This window comes from Aptenodytes forsteri, unplaced genomic scaffold (genome assembly GCF_000699145.1).
Source record: "Aptenodytes forsteri isolate BGI_AS27 unplaced genomic scaffold, ASM69914v1 Scaffold84, whole genome shotgun sequence".
Lineage (NCBI taxonomy): Eukaryota > Metazoa > Chordata > Aves > Sphenisciformes > Spheniscidae > Aptenodytes > Aptenodytes forsteri.
The window spans coordinates 984,044-999,896 of record NW_008795492.1 but is presented as its reverse complement, the minus strand read 5'-3'; the positions used below and the strand labels follow the sequence as shown (position 1 = coordinate 999,896).

The following is a 15,853-nucleotide window of genomic DNA, read 5'->3' as shown; positions in this document are numbered from 1 at the left end:
CATATGGTGTGGGATATCCCTGTGGTCAGTTGGGGTCAGCTGTCCCGGCTGTGCCCCCTCCCAACTTCTTTTGCACCCCCAGCACTCACTGGTGGGGTGGGGTGAGAGGCAGAAAAGGCCTTGACTCAGTGTCAGCACTGCTCAGCAACAACGAAAACATCCCTGTGTTATCAACACTGTTTCCAGCACAAATGCAAAACATAGCCCCATACCAGCTACTCTGAAGAAAATTAACTCTGTCCCAGCCAAAACCAGCACACAAGGGATGATCCAAAGCCTTGAATAAATCAACAAGTCTACCTTCACAAACCTTCAGCGTCATACTTACTTTAAGGAACAGTCACTGAAATTCTCCAAGTAAAAACTGAATAGTGCAGTGAGGGCACACCATATCAGGGTCCCTTTTGACAGTTTCTGTTCTCTAAATGCATGCAGTAAAACATGCAGTTTGTTATTTGCTGCTGACCTAATAAATCTGTGCATTTTTCTTAATGATTTGCTTTTGGTTTTTATGTGTAGTCTGTGAACCAGCTAGCAATGGAAACAAGAAAGGTGATGAAAGGAAATCATTCCAGAAAGACTGCTGCATTTGTCAGGGTAGGTCTGACTCTAATAAAGTTTGAACCTGCCTTCTTAGCAGATAATACTATCTGCTGCCACCTAAGTTTATAATTTTTGCAAAAACAATATGTTGGTATTTTTTGACACTCTTTGTAGTCTCATTTTCTCTTGTTACCATTGATCTTTACTCTCTAAAGCCAAATGCTGCTGTTTAAGAAAAAAAAAGACCCAAAGCATCTAATGGCAACTTTGTGTTAAAAAAGAACAAGAAGATTGACTCCCTCTCCAAAGGAAGGTTCATTGGAGAGGTGTCTGAGTGAATTCTAGAAAGCTCAGCTTTTCAAATTGTATTTGAAATAAAATACTTAACTTCTATGTAACTCAATCACAGAGAGAATGGGAGATAGAGGGAAAAGAATGTATTTAAACTTCTGTCTCATAATATCAGTGTTGATATGCTGAAATCAGTATTTGAATTTCAAATTAAGTGCTTCTTTCAGCTTTAGTGCCTCTGGGTCTGTGCAGATATGGTCCAGTGAGCTTTGATCTATGCACAGGCTATGCAAGTTGCTTGTGTTCCCTTCTTCTCACCTGAAACATAGCAACTAAGATGTCTTCATCTTCATGTGTTGTGAAGGTGTTTGCATATGCTGCCATTCATTAATGGATTTTTGTTCATGGCACCTGTGCACGATGTCCTGGACAAAGGATAGGTAGGGTGACACTGGCCAACTTCTGTATGCCTGGGAGCCACTCGCTCCATCTAGGTGTTTGGGCTGTTCCAGCAAGTCTCAAGCTGCAGCATGCTGCACTATATCTGCTTCCTCCCACATCTACACAATGCACCTGCTTTGACCAGTTTGACAGATGGATTGTCCCTGTGGACCAGTAGTCTGCTTTTCTAGTTAGATTTTGGTCTTGAGCTACAAGCTGGTTACTTGAGGAGAGAGGAACTCTTTGAGCTAGAGTCATAGAGTAAGTTTTGAGCTAATCTACTCATAATAATAATTAATAATAATAAATATTGTTATAATTATTGAAATAATAATGAGAAATTTGAAGCTGCTGATTTTGGACTTTACATAATATTTGCTTTTTATTGAAAGTCTTTCCCAAAACTGATTTACAGATCTCGATTCCTAATCATGTATAAAATCAGTAATGATTGCTGTAACTCTGAGTCTGGAATTTTCTTCAGTTTCATTTTTTTAATTTGCTTTAGGCTTGTGTTGCCTTCTGCTTCATTACAATTCCATCTCTGAGCAGTATCTTCACACGTCTTAATCTGTATCTACACTCTGGACAGGTTGCTCTGGCAAATCAGTGCCTTTCACAAGGTAAGGCACGAATTTGTCTACTTAAAGGTTCTCTTATTTCAGAAATATTTCTAGCTGTGAATAATAACTTCGTTGAAATCATAAGTCATATAAGTATATTTATGATGTAATTAAAATACTGCCCTGTTTCAAGCACTGTTACAGTGAAAACGCGTCATCTTAAAGCAACTTTTCAATTCTAACGCTAATCCTGTGATCTAAATAACCAAGACAGCTGACTCTAGTTGATATAGTCATGGCTTTGAGGTAGGTTGTCCTAAATTACTTAGAAATTATGGAAAGCATGGAATGTTTTTCCCCTGCATAATTATGCAAGCACTCTAATCACAAATAATGTGCTTTATTATAACTGGGAAAAGAAACTAGTTCATCTGTGTAGTGGTTCACAGGCTGACAAAATCCTGCAGCGAGCTGGAAAAGGATTAAAACTCAGGTCAATGACACCAGAAACTTGCTATCAAAGCACATGTGTGATAAACGCTTAGCTAAGAAAATATGCCACTATATCAGAGTGAAACAATGGAGTAATACCAGATAATATGGAGAATGAAAAATATGTTTTCTTTTTTTGATCTGAATTATTGATTGAATCAGGGCCTGAGTACAGTTTTTAACCATCCTGTTAGCTCAGTCTTAAGTAATTGGAAATTCTGACAAAAAGTGATCTGGGGGGAAAAAATGGAGCTACTCTGGCACCAGAATGAGCATCAAGTCTGCATCACCATTTAATATGATCTTGTTCCTATTCATATCACAAATGGAAGACAGTTACCTACTCTGAAAGTCTTCTCATACTTTTAACTGTTTGTAGTATCTTTCTTTTCCTTTTTAAAGTGATGTCATTCTACCTTGTTTTGCAATTTTAATACTGACTTTAAATGTCTGCTCTCCAATGGTAAATGCTTTTCCTTTACATGTTTTTAGTGGAGCTGAGAGAGTAATAAATTGGATTACTTTGCAACATCTTTTGTTGTGGCTATTAATTCTTTGTTTTAGCTCTGTGCTTCTTCACAAGAGCTTGTTTTCCAAGCTCTGCATTTACCAGTAAGTTCCAGCTGCACAAACAAGCTGACTTAGGATGCTGATTAAGACTTTTTAGTACAGGGTGACTGTTGTATTTCTTTGTTTTGAATCTGATGCTGCCCATATAGCAAAGCAGAGGGATTTAGATTAAAGCTGGCTGTTGTGTCCAAGTATGTTGTGCAAATAAAAGATCTGCAAAGTCTGTTGTTGTGCAATTAGTATTGTGCGGTTTCTTTGTAGATAACAGAGCTTACCAAAAATGGACTAGCTTTTTCTTCCTGTTTTGTTTAATTGTCCAGCTTACCTTATTCTTTGTATCAATTTTTGTTACTGTTGCTGTGTTGCAGTGCATCTCTTGTTGGAAATAAATCCAAAGCAGTTTTTCTGTAATACTCGGTCTTTAAGGACTATGCCCTGCCCATGTTGGGATCAACTCTTTGATTTAATAATCTTTCAATTTATAAACTGCTTTTCCACTATTTTTGTGATCCAAGTCTTCTCTGAGTGAGACTCCTGGACCCCAACAATCATCCAGATTTTTCAGTGTGAGAGTTTAACAATGTGCACAGCTGTTGTTTGACATGTGAACACAGTGCACTCGCTAAACAATGAATAGGATCCCCATTCTGAAATCTTTTAAGACAGCAGGTATATGCAAAGTATTACGAACTCAGTATCTAAAATGCATATTTATTAACCACTCTCTCCTGAATTTTAGACCCACAAGCTAGATAGAGGAGAATTTGGTCCATCTCAGCTTTTGCTGAAATGAAGCATGTGCAAAACTGCTGTTCAGTAACTCACCTCGTTTATCATTTATTTATTATTATACACTTTTTTTCTTCCTTAGAAAAGCTATTTTGGGCATAATTTGTATTCAGAGACATGTCACTCGCATGAGTGATTTAGCATGTGTTAACCAGTTAGGCAACAGTGACGCTAGTCTTGAGAGATTTTTTTGTGCATATTCTGGTGTATTGTAGTCAGATAACATGTCCTTGAAAGTTACTTTTAACACAGTTTAATCCGTATCTCAACTGAATGCATTTCATGTGTATAAGTATTGATTAATTCATAGCAGCAAATTTAAATCCAGTCAGCTAACTGATGCCAATTAGACACTGATCTACTGAAACCAATGCAGCATGAAGTGAAGTTTTAAGAGTGTGCAATTAATGATAGCATTAGGCTAGGAAGTGAAATTGTGCCTTGCGTGTAACCTTTATTTCATGCTGATTGGAATTAGCTTAATCAGTTTAAAATTGGGAAGAGAAATAAAACTGAAAGGTAATGTACCTGATCTGATAGCTCAGTCAGTAGTGGGGCATGCATGTGTGCATGTGCGTGCAGTTTCTTTTTAAAGATTCCAGCCTTTGTTCTTAGCGAGTTAAATTCTTGGATTTTTTTTAAATTTTAAGTTCCTACAGGCAGTCTAGCTATTTCAGTGAATTGAGTTTTCACTTAAACATACAACAAAATTGAATTTCACAGGATAGACTTCTGTTGGCAATAGGAAGATTTCTCTAAATTGCCAATGTATCTAACTTGAAAAAGGAGTAAAATTACCTATTGGGGTAGATAAGGGGGAATTTAAAAGATTGGTTTTTTTATAAAGAGGATGTGTGGGTCATAACAGTAAATAAAGTTTGCAAAACTGAGGATTGCACTGATAAACTACCAGCAACTGGAGAGCCACAGCTAATCTGCTTATAGCTGGAGGAGTTTGAGTTTTGCCTCATTCCCAATCTCAAGGGGCAGCAGAAGTAGGAGACCATCAGTCCTAGTGTCTCACTGTTCCAATTTCCTCTATCAAATCAGAGCCTTGCCTGCTGGGATTTGACACACTGTTAATCAAAGCAACTGTGTGGTGCTTGTTTGAACTCACCCAAATACTTTAGTATTAGAAATCTGTAATTGTAATTTTTCTTGGAATAGATTTTCTTTAATACAATGAAATTGGGACAGAAACGTGAATTTATAGGCTCATGGAAAGTGCAATATTAAAACAGTGATGGATGTCTGTCCAGGTATGCTGTTCAACGTGTATTAAACATGACTACTGTCTCTCTTGTCTCCAGGTCCCAAGAGGTGCTTTAAATAAAATGAATCTGTAATTAAGTTCAGGACGTTTTAGGTGATTTTGTCCTGGATGCATATTTTGTACCTTTGGATCTGTAATTTGTAATTAAGTTCAGGACGTTTTAGGTGATTTTGTCCTGGATGCATATTTTTGGAGAGCCTTTGTACCTTTGGAGAGCCTGTTAAGGATCCACCTTAGAAAGGAGGATGCTAGATTTTAGTGATGTGCTTTTCTTTTTTTCTTTTTTTTTTTTTTTTAACTGAGCCACAGAACGCTGCACACTGCCAACATAGAATAATAAATTCGCATCGGTCATGCTTTCTGTCATAGGGAGTGCTTGGGCTAAATTGAGATTAAATGCATGCTCCATTATGTCACTCTTCTGGATTTTTGAGATATAGGTGGTATTTTAATTGCACATATTTCCTCCCCATGGAAATGCTGCTTTTGTCTGTCAAAGAACAGACAGCATGATTTTAATTGTTGGTCACAGCATTCAGCAGGTGGGTAGAGATGACACAACTTTCTGGTAATGTATGTTCAATGGCATTTTTATCTTAAAGGCTGTGAAATCCTTGCCTCACTTCAGAAGTAACATGCTGAGTGAATAAAGTAATTCAACTGATTCTGTGTGACTAATTTCACTGGGATATTGTCAAACATAAAAATTTATTAAAAATGGAAAGTCTTTGTCCCCCACATCAACTGACACAGATCTTTATTTTGTTTGGCAAATGCAGATTTTAATTCTGAAGCATACAGTGCTTAATGTACTTCTAAATATTTGTTCTGTTCTTCAAATGTAGCTGAAACACAGTTTCACTAGTAGATTGCAAAAGGAATTTCTTTTTCTCCTTCAGAAAATGTTACTTTTCCATGAACATTCTCTAGATGAGACAGGCTTCAGCCACACTTTGGAGAAAGTATAGTACGGAATATCTAATAAGTAATTTTTAATCATAGTCTAATAATGTTTTAGTGTATTTTCTCAGTAGCATTAGATAACAATTTTTAGTATTCCTTCCTAATCTCCTAAAATCTTTATAGATATGAAGAATATAGAGAAAATTTGAGGTAAAGAATTTGGAGAAATAAGAACCTGAAGAGGTTTTCTCAGTTACAGATTTTGGGACTTCTTGGCTCACGCTTCTCTCGTGAGATCAGTATATGCTGTCTCTGTTATCTTTTTAGATACTGTTTTCCTTGAAGGCAGCAAAGTAGCTTTGGGAGAAACTGATAAGATACTGTTTTCCTTACTAGTAATACTAAATGTTGCTTTATGTGAACAAAATTATGACTTGTACTGTTACTGGGGATTTCCATAGCTGGAAACTTCTCCCATTCACTGAGCTTTTTCTGGTTCCTCTCTTTATCCCAGCCAATAGCTTTTCCATATGATTTGAGAGAGATGACATCTCTGCCTCTGTAAGCTTTTCAGAATAGCATTTTGTATCAGTTTGTTAGTTCTTCAAGTCTGTCTAGCCCATGACCTGTTTTTGAAAGTGTCTAGTAGCATCTACTAAGGGAACATGCAGGAAACAATAATGTAGAATGATGCTTTCTAGCTTTCAGCTGCAGGTGGTCTAAATACATCCTTCAACAGAGGTCGCATATGGACCACGGTATTTAATAAAACAGATGCACCAATTCTTAGGAATTTAATTCTTTATCAATTTTTACTTTGGCCTTTGTAACTTCATGTGACACTGAGTTCCACAGTTACATGCTACTTCGAAATCTACTACTTAGGGATTTATTTCTGTATGTTTTTTTTAAATGTTAGTTGAGTGTTTCAGTGCATGCAGCTGATCTACTAGTGATACTGTGAAAAATTCAGTCATTCTTGGTTCATTTTCTTCATGTTACCTATGAGATGTTGGAGTTCATAAGTTCCTGAAGAATTTGTATATTCTTTTCTAATAAGGAAATGGTTCCGTGCCTTAGCACCTTTTTAATCATCTTTTTATCCTTTTGGAAATGGGAAGGTCATGACTGTATTCCAGGTATAAATGCACGACAGCTGTATAAATGATACAGTGACACCTAAGTTTTCCATTACTGTCCTAATGATTCTTATAATTGCCTTGCCTTTTTGACAGCTGTTTAGGATGTAGTTTTCAGGAAACCATCTACAATGACTCCAAAATCTTTCATGAGTGTAAATAGCCTATTTGGAGCTTATCTTTCTATAGTTATAGCAAGGGCTGTTTCTTTCCCCGCATGCCTTACTAATATTAGATTTCATCTGCTGCTTTATTGCTTAGAATCATGAGATCCATCTGCAATGCTTTGCAGTCGCGTTCCAGACTAGTCTGCAAACATTGTCACCTCCCAGCTCATTGTAAGGACATGTCTCTCTGCAAAATCTTAGGGAACGCTGTAGTCGTTTCACTCCACTGTGAAAACTTTTTATTCCCGCTCCTCTCCCCCTCCACCCCATCCTTTATTAAGTTATGAATTCTCAGGAGGACTTTCCTCCTTGTCTTTTGTCAGCTTAGTTGTTTTAAGAGCCTTTTGTATGAGGGACATTGTTAAATGTTTTTTAAAAATCTAAGTATTTGCATTGGCTGGGTTACTTTTAAACACAGACTTGCTGGTTCTTTGGAAGACTTGAGAGACTCCTGAGGAATGATTTCTCTCTGCAAAAACCATATTGACTCTTCAGTGTTGTATCATGTTTTTCCATGTGTCTGCTTGTTTGATTTTTTTTTTTCCCCCCACCTCATAATAATCAGGAGAAACTACAGTATTTAACTATAGCATTTATTATTTCAAGGTTTCCAGTATTACTAATGGAGCTCTCTTTAAAGACTGCTGATGATACTTTACCTCACGGTCTTTAGGGATTACATGGAATTTAGAGAGGCAGGCTGAAATTTGTGGTTGGGTTTGGTTGGATTTTTTTTTGGGGGGTGGGGTATGTTGCATTTACTGATTACAGCTTAAGAATAAAATATCTAGTATCCAGTGTTCTTGCTCATACTGTATGATCTCCTTGTGCGAATCTTCCCTTCCACTTATGCCTCTGTATGCATTTGTCTGGAAGTACTAAGGCCTTGCTAACAGTCTATAATCAAGCTATTCCTAAAACTAGCACTAGCAAGCTTCATCCGCATAATTACCTTTTTATCTGCAGCTAATTTATAGTATGAATTAACATAGTACATTCCAGTTCACCAAGCAGCAATGCATTAATTTTCTTATTTCATCTTTGTTACTTCAGATAATTTTTTGTAGTTTCTGGATTGGAAGTGATGTGAAGAGGGTTTTAAGACTGAGAATGTTCAATAGCTCAAGGGAAAAACACATTTCAACAATGTGGCAAAACTCTCACAGTGACCTCAGCAATGTGAGGAGAAAGAGTTCTAAATGTTTGCAATGCTTGATTGTCAAAACAGTAATGCATTAATTTATTTAACAGAAGAAAAAAGGCAACAAAAAAACCCATGCTTGCTTCCCATTAATTTTTTGCACTGGAGTACAAGGCTTCATTAGATTTCCTATATATGTCAGATGTGGAAGCAAAATCTTCAGAGTATTAAAATATGCTTGATAGCATTGTAGGACATGAAGATGATGTGGAATGCAGAAGATGGCGCATGGTCCCTGGTTTTGTCCTTTGGGTGGACTTAGCCTTGTGTAATTGTATCCATGACTAAAAATAGTTTGTGTAGGTATGTCAAACTCGCTCCCTTTTGCTCTTTGAAGGTGGACTTAAGGAGCTTAATTGTTTTCCCATCTCTAATGACTTTGTTCTTCCTTGTTTTTTTGCCTGCCTGAAATCTTAAATTAGTACAGTTTAATTGACTATCATAGATGCAGCAAATGCAATGTAAGCTAAATTTTTATATGTAGAGAGATTGATGTATAGAAATATATGGAGGTACATATATTTGTTTGTATGTATAATTAAGTGTGTGTGTGTACGTACCATCATGAATATTGACAATAGCGAAACATTCAACAACAATTTCACTTGCTTTTTCTGTAGGAGAGTATTACTGGAAGTGCTGACTTGGATATCCAAGACTGTTAGTTTTCGTAGCCTGAAGGTCAGCAGGTATGCTTGGGGGAAAGATTTATAGGATTATGGTCATCCAAAATGAAGGAGCTGCTGTGAAAGGATAAAGTTAGCGAAGCATGAAGTATGTCATGTTCGGAGCACTGCACAAGATATTAACAGCACTCTGGGAAGACTTTATCATGATGATTTGTTGTAATGCGCAGGCTGCTCTCCCCTTATCCAAGTTAACAGTGGCTCACTTTAGAAGCAGTATTGTACTTCAGGCACGTAAGAAAACAGCATCCTTCACCGGAAGAAGGCCCCCCCCCCTCTAAATCAAGAACATAACATCATTGTGGTTTTCAGTACTTTTTAAGTGGTTCCTTATATGTTTTGGAAGCCAGAAAAAGCGGGTGTTTGGTTTTCTCTTAAAACATCTCTACAGTAATAGCTTTATAAATTGACTTTTAAAAGATGTAGAGAAAGAACTGTTGCATAACCTCATAATTAGTATAATTCAGAATTAAATACCGATGCGTATTTCATACTTAAGGAAATAGTCAGCACTTCTGTGACAACCTATTTAGTGAACTTTTCCTCCAAACTCAGAGCATGTGATGCAGACTCTGACACCTCTCTACAAGTGAATAGGGTGGTAGTGTTTGGAGGACAGTTAGTTTTCTGCAAACTCTCTAATAAATCCTTTGCATTAGTGTGAATTTACTTTATTTTTGCTTCTTGGGAAGAACGTATACCTTGGACGAATGTGCTTTTAGTGTTCCAGCATAAGAACTATTTTGTGGTTAGCACAGATTGGCTGAACTTGTAGCAAAATGAACATACTTTCCTTTGCTAGTACTTCTGGATGTACCAAAGTAAAATATCCATCTCTTTAATAGAAAATGTAACTAACTGCTTTTATGCTCTATTGCTTTTTTGGTTTGCCTTGCTACGTTGTGGGGGGGGGCAGGGGGAACAAGGCAAGGAAGAAGAATTAAAAATGTGGAGGCAAGAGCCCTGCAGTCTCCCCATTGTGCTGAGACAGCAGCAATATGTGGGGGGGTTGCAGGGTGACCTGCAAACACAGCCGTGCGGCAGTGGCGAGAGGACAGCAGCCACATGGGGACGGCAGGGAGGCAGCAGCTGTGTGATTGTTGTGGTTAGGTGTTGCAGCAAGGGCAGGGCCCAGTGAGCCATCTGCGGTGTGGACGGGTCTCTCCTCGTTCCCAGCAGCAGTCACCTGGAGAGGAGCTGGGCATGCTGCTCTTACTGGCAGGTGTAACAAGGGAGCTCATGTCTCTGAAAGTGCTCGACCAGATGAGAAGGCAGCTCTCATTTGCAGCAATGGCAGGAGGTCAAGAAGAGTAAATCAAATCAAATTGCAGTTATTCATAGTGAAGATAAGAGGTTTTGGTTTTGTGCTAAGGCAAAAGTTAAGAGGAGAATGTCTAGGACTGTGATTGCTGGGAGAGCAGGCAGTAAATTAAGGTGAGGTGCTTTGCAGCTTCTCTCTTTCATTGCTGAGACTGATTGCTGCACAGATCATTCCTGTCCCGTTATGAAATAACTTCAGAAGGCAGGAGTATTCTGTACACAGACATGGGTACTTTGGTATGCAGACTATTTTCTGAGACACATTTTTTCATTTGTCTGGTCACATGTTTTGATTATACGGTGATGTGGGGCATGCACTTTTTTTTTTCTGCTGAGACAACTGTGGCAGTGACAGCGATTCATTTACTTGTGCAAGAATGAACATTTGCTGCTGCTTTCCTTCCTCTCCAAGCTCAGAGATTACTTACCTTCCTTTGGGTTGGCTGTGTAAGCTTATATGTTGTTTGAAATAAATAAAAATAAATTCTTTCACCTCAAAATGTGCAGAATAAAAGGTTCTAACCACTGAAAAGTTCAGAAGGGCTTGAGCACTCGTGCTGAAAAGAAATAAGTCAGAAGAATTACAGTTTTTCCAAAGCACATGTTTCCCTGGTATTCCTCATAAGCTTAAATTAGATATCAGTTTGTTACTATATTTAGCAAATTTGCTTGGAGTCTCATGTGCTCAAATGAATTTTTCCAGAGCAGACTGCACTCCGGGAAATGCACATGCATGCCTGTCAGTAGTATCTCCATCCCAGCCATGTAACACCTCTTGGCTTTCACCAAGAATTCTCTTTTTCTCTTTGCTAAAATTTGATTTCATGGCCTCAGTCTCTGTTCCTGTAAAATAAAGATACAGCATTAATTCTGAAGGATGCTTTGAAGTATATGGCTAAACAACTTGAATGGGATTTGGATACTTGGATATTTTGAAATGTAGCCAGGAAAGTGCAAAAGAATGTTACTATCAGAAAATTTTTTGTGAACTCTTAGCATATATAGGAGGTCTTCTAGGGTAAGAGGGGAAATATTGTTGGTTTTAATTTGTGATTATTAACTTAATAAACTGATGAATAGATGTTCTAGTGGTTTTTTTCTTTTGTAGGATTAGAGACATAATAGAGGTTTTTCATAACTCTTTTAATAGCTATTTTGCTGAGGCCGTAATGGTGGATGGTTTCTGTAATTCCTGTATTATGGTTCTTGGAACCAGCAATACCTCAGGTTCTGGTACTATGTTAGTATTTTACTTTTAATGACCGTAAACACTTAGAGAAATGAAGTTGTCCATGCTTCCTTATAACTTTAACAGGCTTTTGTGAATGAATTCGTGAACAAGTTAGCATGATCTAATACACTTTTTCCCCCCTTTGGATTCCCCATTCTCCTGGCATAAGCATTTCTTTAGATAAGTCAATTTTGAATTGTGTGCTAGTTATCATATATGCAATATATTTGAAACAGTGGTGTCCTTTTGTTAAGCAAAGGAGAATTATAATTTCAGAAGTCTTGAGTGATGTGGGAACTTCTTTTGAAAAAACAGCATCACTTGAATTACCACAGATTTTGACTGCTGAGTCTTGAGTTTCTTTGCAGTTAAGCATACATTCATTTTCTGTAGTCTATTTGAAACAAACTCAAAGCAATCATTGGATCACAGGCATGACTGCCATTGCAGTTGGAGTGATAATACAGCAACTATGTTTTTATTTTGTAGCTGATGCTTTTTTCAAAGCTGCAGTGAGCCTTGTTCCTGAAGTGCCAAAAATGATCAGCGTAGATGGAAAGATGCGACCTTCTGATGCCTTCCTCCTGGAATTCCTTTGTAATTTTTTTTCCACATTATTAGTTGTTCCGGTAAGTTGTGTGTGTATGAATAGCACATAGGCTCGTAGACTATTTTGACTTTCCTGTTTAAAAATTTAGAGTAGACTGGACTTTTGGGAGTGGGAGATGCAGTGGTTAGTCTTCCATGAGCAAGCTGAACCGATTTGCTCATTGGCTGCAAAATCACTCACCCCAGTGCAAAATAGGGAGGTAGAACAATTGTTTGGAGGTTGAGGTACAGTGTTGCCTCTCTCAGTAGCACCTTGTACTTAACTGGATTTGAGATAGAATGAAATCTTGCCACCATTTAACTGTGTAAACATCATTTACTGTTTTAATAGATCCTTGCAGAAAAGTGGTATTTTAGCTGAGCGCTCATAAAACCTAATACCTAAGGAGGGGAAAAATATAGAGCTCTAGTTTCTGTTAGTTTCTTTGTTATAGGTTGCCTAATCTTTTGAGTGAAAACAATAATTAGAAGATGTGTTTTGGCATAACCTTCCTCTTCTGATGAATATTTCACAAAATACTACCGTTCTATACCCTTCAAATTTTTAACCAATTGTCAAGTTTAAATAGATAGATATATATATGTGATTTTCCTTCCTATATATTCAGCTATAGCTAAAAGATGAGGAAAAATTGTAAACTAATCTGGAAGACCTGAGATAAAACTTACATAACCAAAGTATTTTATTGACCTTAGAGAAGACAGACAGACAGACACTCACAAGATTTCACTGCAGTGGAAACCTAATGCTTGAAGATTTTTACCTCCCTCTGTTAATATCTCTGGCCCTCTCTGAGAAGATTCTTCTTCCCCAGCAAGGGTTGGCTTAGTATCATGGCATGTTTTTAAAAAAAAAAAAAAGAAAACTTCTGAGGTTTATTCACTTATTCTTGGAGAAAGTAGGTTGTTCCTCCTCACTGAAATATTCCTTATGGTTTCCTCCTTCCTTTTTTCTTTGACTATGTTTGGTGAAGCAGCACACAGTATAGTGCTGTCCAAATGTTCATAAACAGAGCAGTGTATTCTCCTTTTTCCCATGGAAGGGGTCTCCCAAGCCATGCATGTTCAGCAGTGTGGAGGTGCTGTGTTGTTAGAAGGGAAAGGCTAGTTGCCATTGTGACATGTTTTTGCTGTCCACTGACTGCATAAGTAAGGCTTTGAAGGAAGACTTATGCCAGAACTGGATGCTCCTCAGAGAAATTACTCAGATCATTAACAGATGATTGAAGGAGGGAGATCCAACCTCTCAGATTCAGTAATGGAGAAGAACTTGCAATGAAATAACCAGGATTCAGAAATCAGCTTCCATAATTTTTTCTCCTATTTACTTTACAGGATACATGATCAGAAGGAAATGTCCCCAGTGGACTGTGATTTGTCCTACGTATGTTGGTATCGTTGCACCAACTGCCAGCTTGAAATAAGCTGGGTGCAGTATTAAAACTGCTTGCAAAAACTCATAGATTATGTAAAGGAGATGTCTTTATAATTATATTCCTTTCATATTAAAAGATTGTTGATTGTCTGTAACTTTGACTTCCCAGTGTAGGTGTTCTTCTGAATCTCATAATTATATGAGTAATATACTTGTTTCTATAGCTTACTGACATTATTTGAATAAAAAAAATCCTACCCAGTGTGTTTAATTTTAGAGGCTTAGCTGTTAAGAAGCTGACAATTAATTTTGTAGTACCCACCCCCGTGACTAGAGAACAAAGCATTTCAAAGTTTGTCTGTGAAGGCTGCCTAGATCAAGTTCATGATTATGGGTCAAATGGGCATTTTAGAAGGAAACTGGAAGAAATTTTTAAAAGGATTTGCAGGAAGCACACTTCAGAAAAGTAGTCGTCAGCTTTAATTATATTGTAGTTTTTGCTTTTATAGGGCTAATATTGTGACTCTAAACCCCTGAATGACCGCAAATAATCCCATTTTTGTTTTGGGGTTGTTGTGTAGTTGTTTTTGACTTATTTCTTTTCTTCTCTGTAGGACCATCCAGAACAAGGAGTGTTGTTTCTTGTGCGAGGATTACTAAATGTGATCCAGGATTATACTTGGGAGGATAACAGTGATGACAAAGTCAGGATTTATACTAATGTTTTGCATCTGCTGTCTGCAATGACTCAAGAAGCATATATCTACCATGTAGATAAAGGTAATACATAAGGGTGGCTCTGGATCCTTGCATTCCACTGTGCAATTTGTAGTATTGTGTTATCACCATACCTAGTTAATGAAGATTAGTGGTAGTCAACCTTACAGAACGGATTCTTTTCCTATGCAGGTGCAGATATTGTAACAAAATAATCGCAGGAGGTGGCTGCCAAACAGATGTACAGTCTGTTCTTTGAACTGAATCTGTGCAGAGTGGTTTACTTAGTTTGTTCCTGGTGGTGTTGATGCAAATACTTAGAACTGTGAACTTTTCAAGTAAATATTAGAACTTTATACATATGGAGGGTTTTCTTTTAGTCTAAAGTATCAACTTGATTTGTACTTATCGTTGGTGTTTCATTCACATTTATTAACAACTCCAGTTTTCAGAATGCAATGCCTAGTCTTCTTTATTTAAATGATGTATTTGCTGCTTTGAAGGCAGGCTTTCAGTTTTGGAAATTGTGGTAACTTACAAAAATCTTCAGAATAGGTAGAAAAAAAAATTCTAAAGATTTTGCATTTTATAAAAAGGCTGTAGTCTTTTTGTAGTAATATTTTGATTGCTCTAAAATTTGAGTGTTTGCCTTCTGATCATAGAGAGGTTACTAAATTAAGGTAGACTATTAATCGAATCTTTTAAAGCATGCTGGTAAGATAGTTAGTCTGAGGGGCCAAGCTAGTTTGGCTTTTTCTCTTAGTTGCACAGGGCTTTCACGAAGAGGCAGGCTGGAACATATTCTGCAGTTCTTCTGGTGAATAGTCTGTCAGAGTTACCAACCATGACAAGAATATCTCTTGTAGTTAGCAGCACATAAAATAGTTGTCAGTTGAACAACTACTCTATAGTAAATCTGCTGTTCAAATTCTGTAAGGAAATGTGGTTTAGCTGCTTTTTCTTTCATTCCATTTTTTTATATGACCAAAATAACTGCATAATCCCAAGATGAGAAATTTAAATGAATTAGACTTCAATGGAGAGAAGCATGGAAATATCGATTAGTAATTTTTCCCCTGTAGTTGGGTGATGTTTTTTTTCTAGGTGGACCATGTACCTTAGCTTCTTAAAATGAAGTTTACTCGGGAACAGGGGATCACCATTTATCTTATGTGCTCTCTGATTTACCCAGAACACACTTAAACTTACAAATTTCTTGTAGCTTACTTCTTAGTAAAACATTATAAATAAACAAGGCCAAAACACATGTTTAAAATCACAATTATATAAGCTCTAAAATCTTCAAGAGCTCTCCCTCCACAAAATCCTTCAAGGGCTTTGAAATTGAAAATACACTTTCTGGATTTCTCTCTGTGACTTTGATGTAATCAAGGTTTTATTTTAGGAAAAAAAAAAAATTAAAATGCAGTTTCCTTTGAAAATCTTGTTGTTTTCACTAAGTAAAACATAAACTGTTTGGCCCAGTCCTGCTGCCATTGAAGACAATGGCCATACTCTTCTAAACTGATGGGAGCGAGGAGTC

General features: G+C 37.2%; 1 protein-coding gene across 1 annotated transcript in view; it reads left to right on the top strand.

The window, feature by feature from the left end:
- The window catches only part of CUNH16orf62 (chromosome unknown C16orf62 homolog), a 56,929-nt gene that overhangs the window by 31,335 nt on the left and 9,741 nt on the right, over positions 1 to 15,853 (top strand). The window contains exons 25-28 of the mRNA XM_009281624.2: positions 520 to 597; positions 1,784 to 1,898; positions 12,099 to 12,238; positions 14,208 to 14,373. Coding sequence (XP_009279899.2) covers positions 520 to 597; positions 1,784 to 1,898; positions 12,099 to 12,238; positions 14,208 to 14,373 — 499 coding nt within the window. The remainder of the gene's footprint in view (positions 1 to 519; positions 598 to 1,783; positions 1,899 to 12,098; positions 12,239 to 14,207; positions 14,374 to 15,853) is intronic.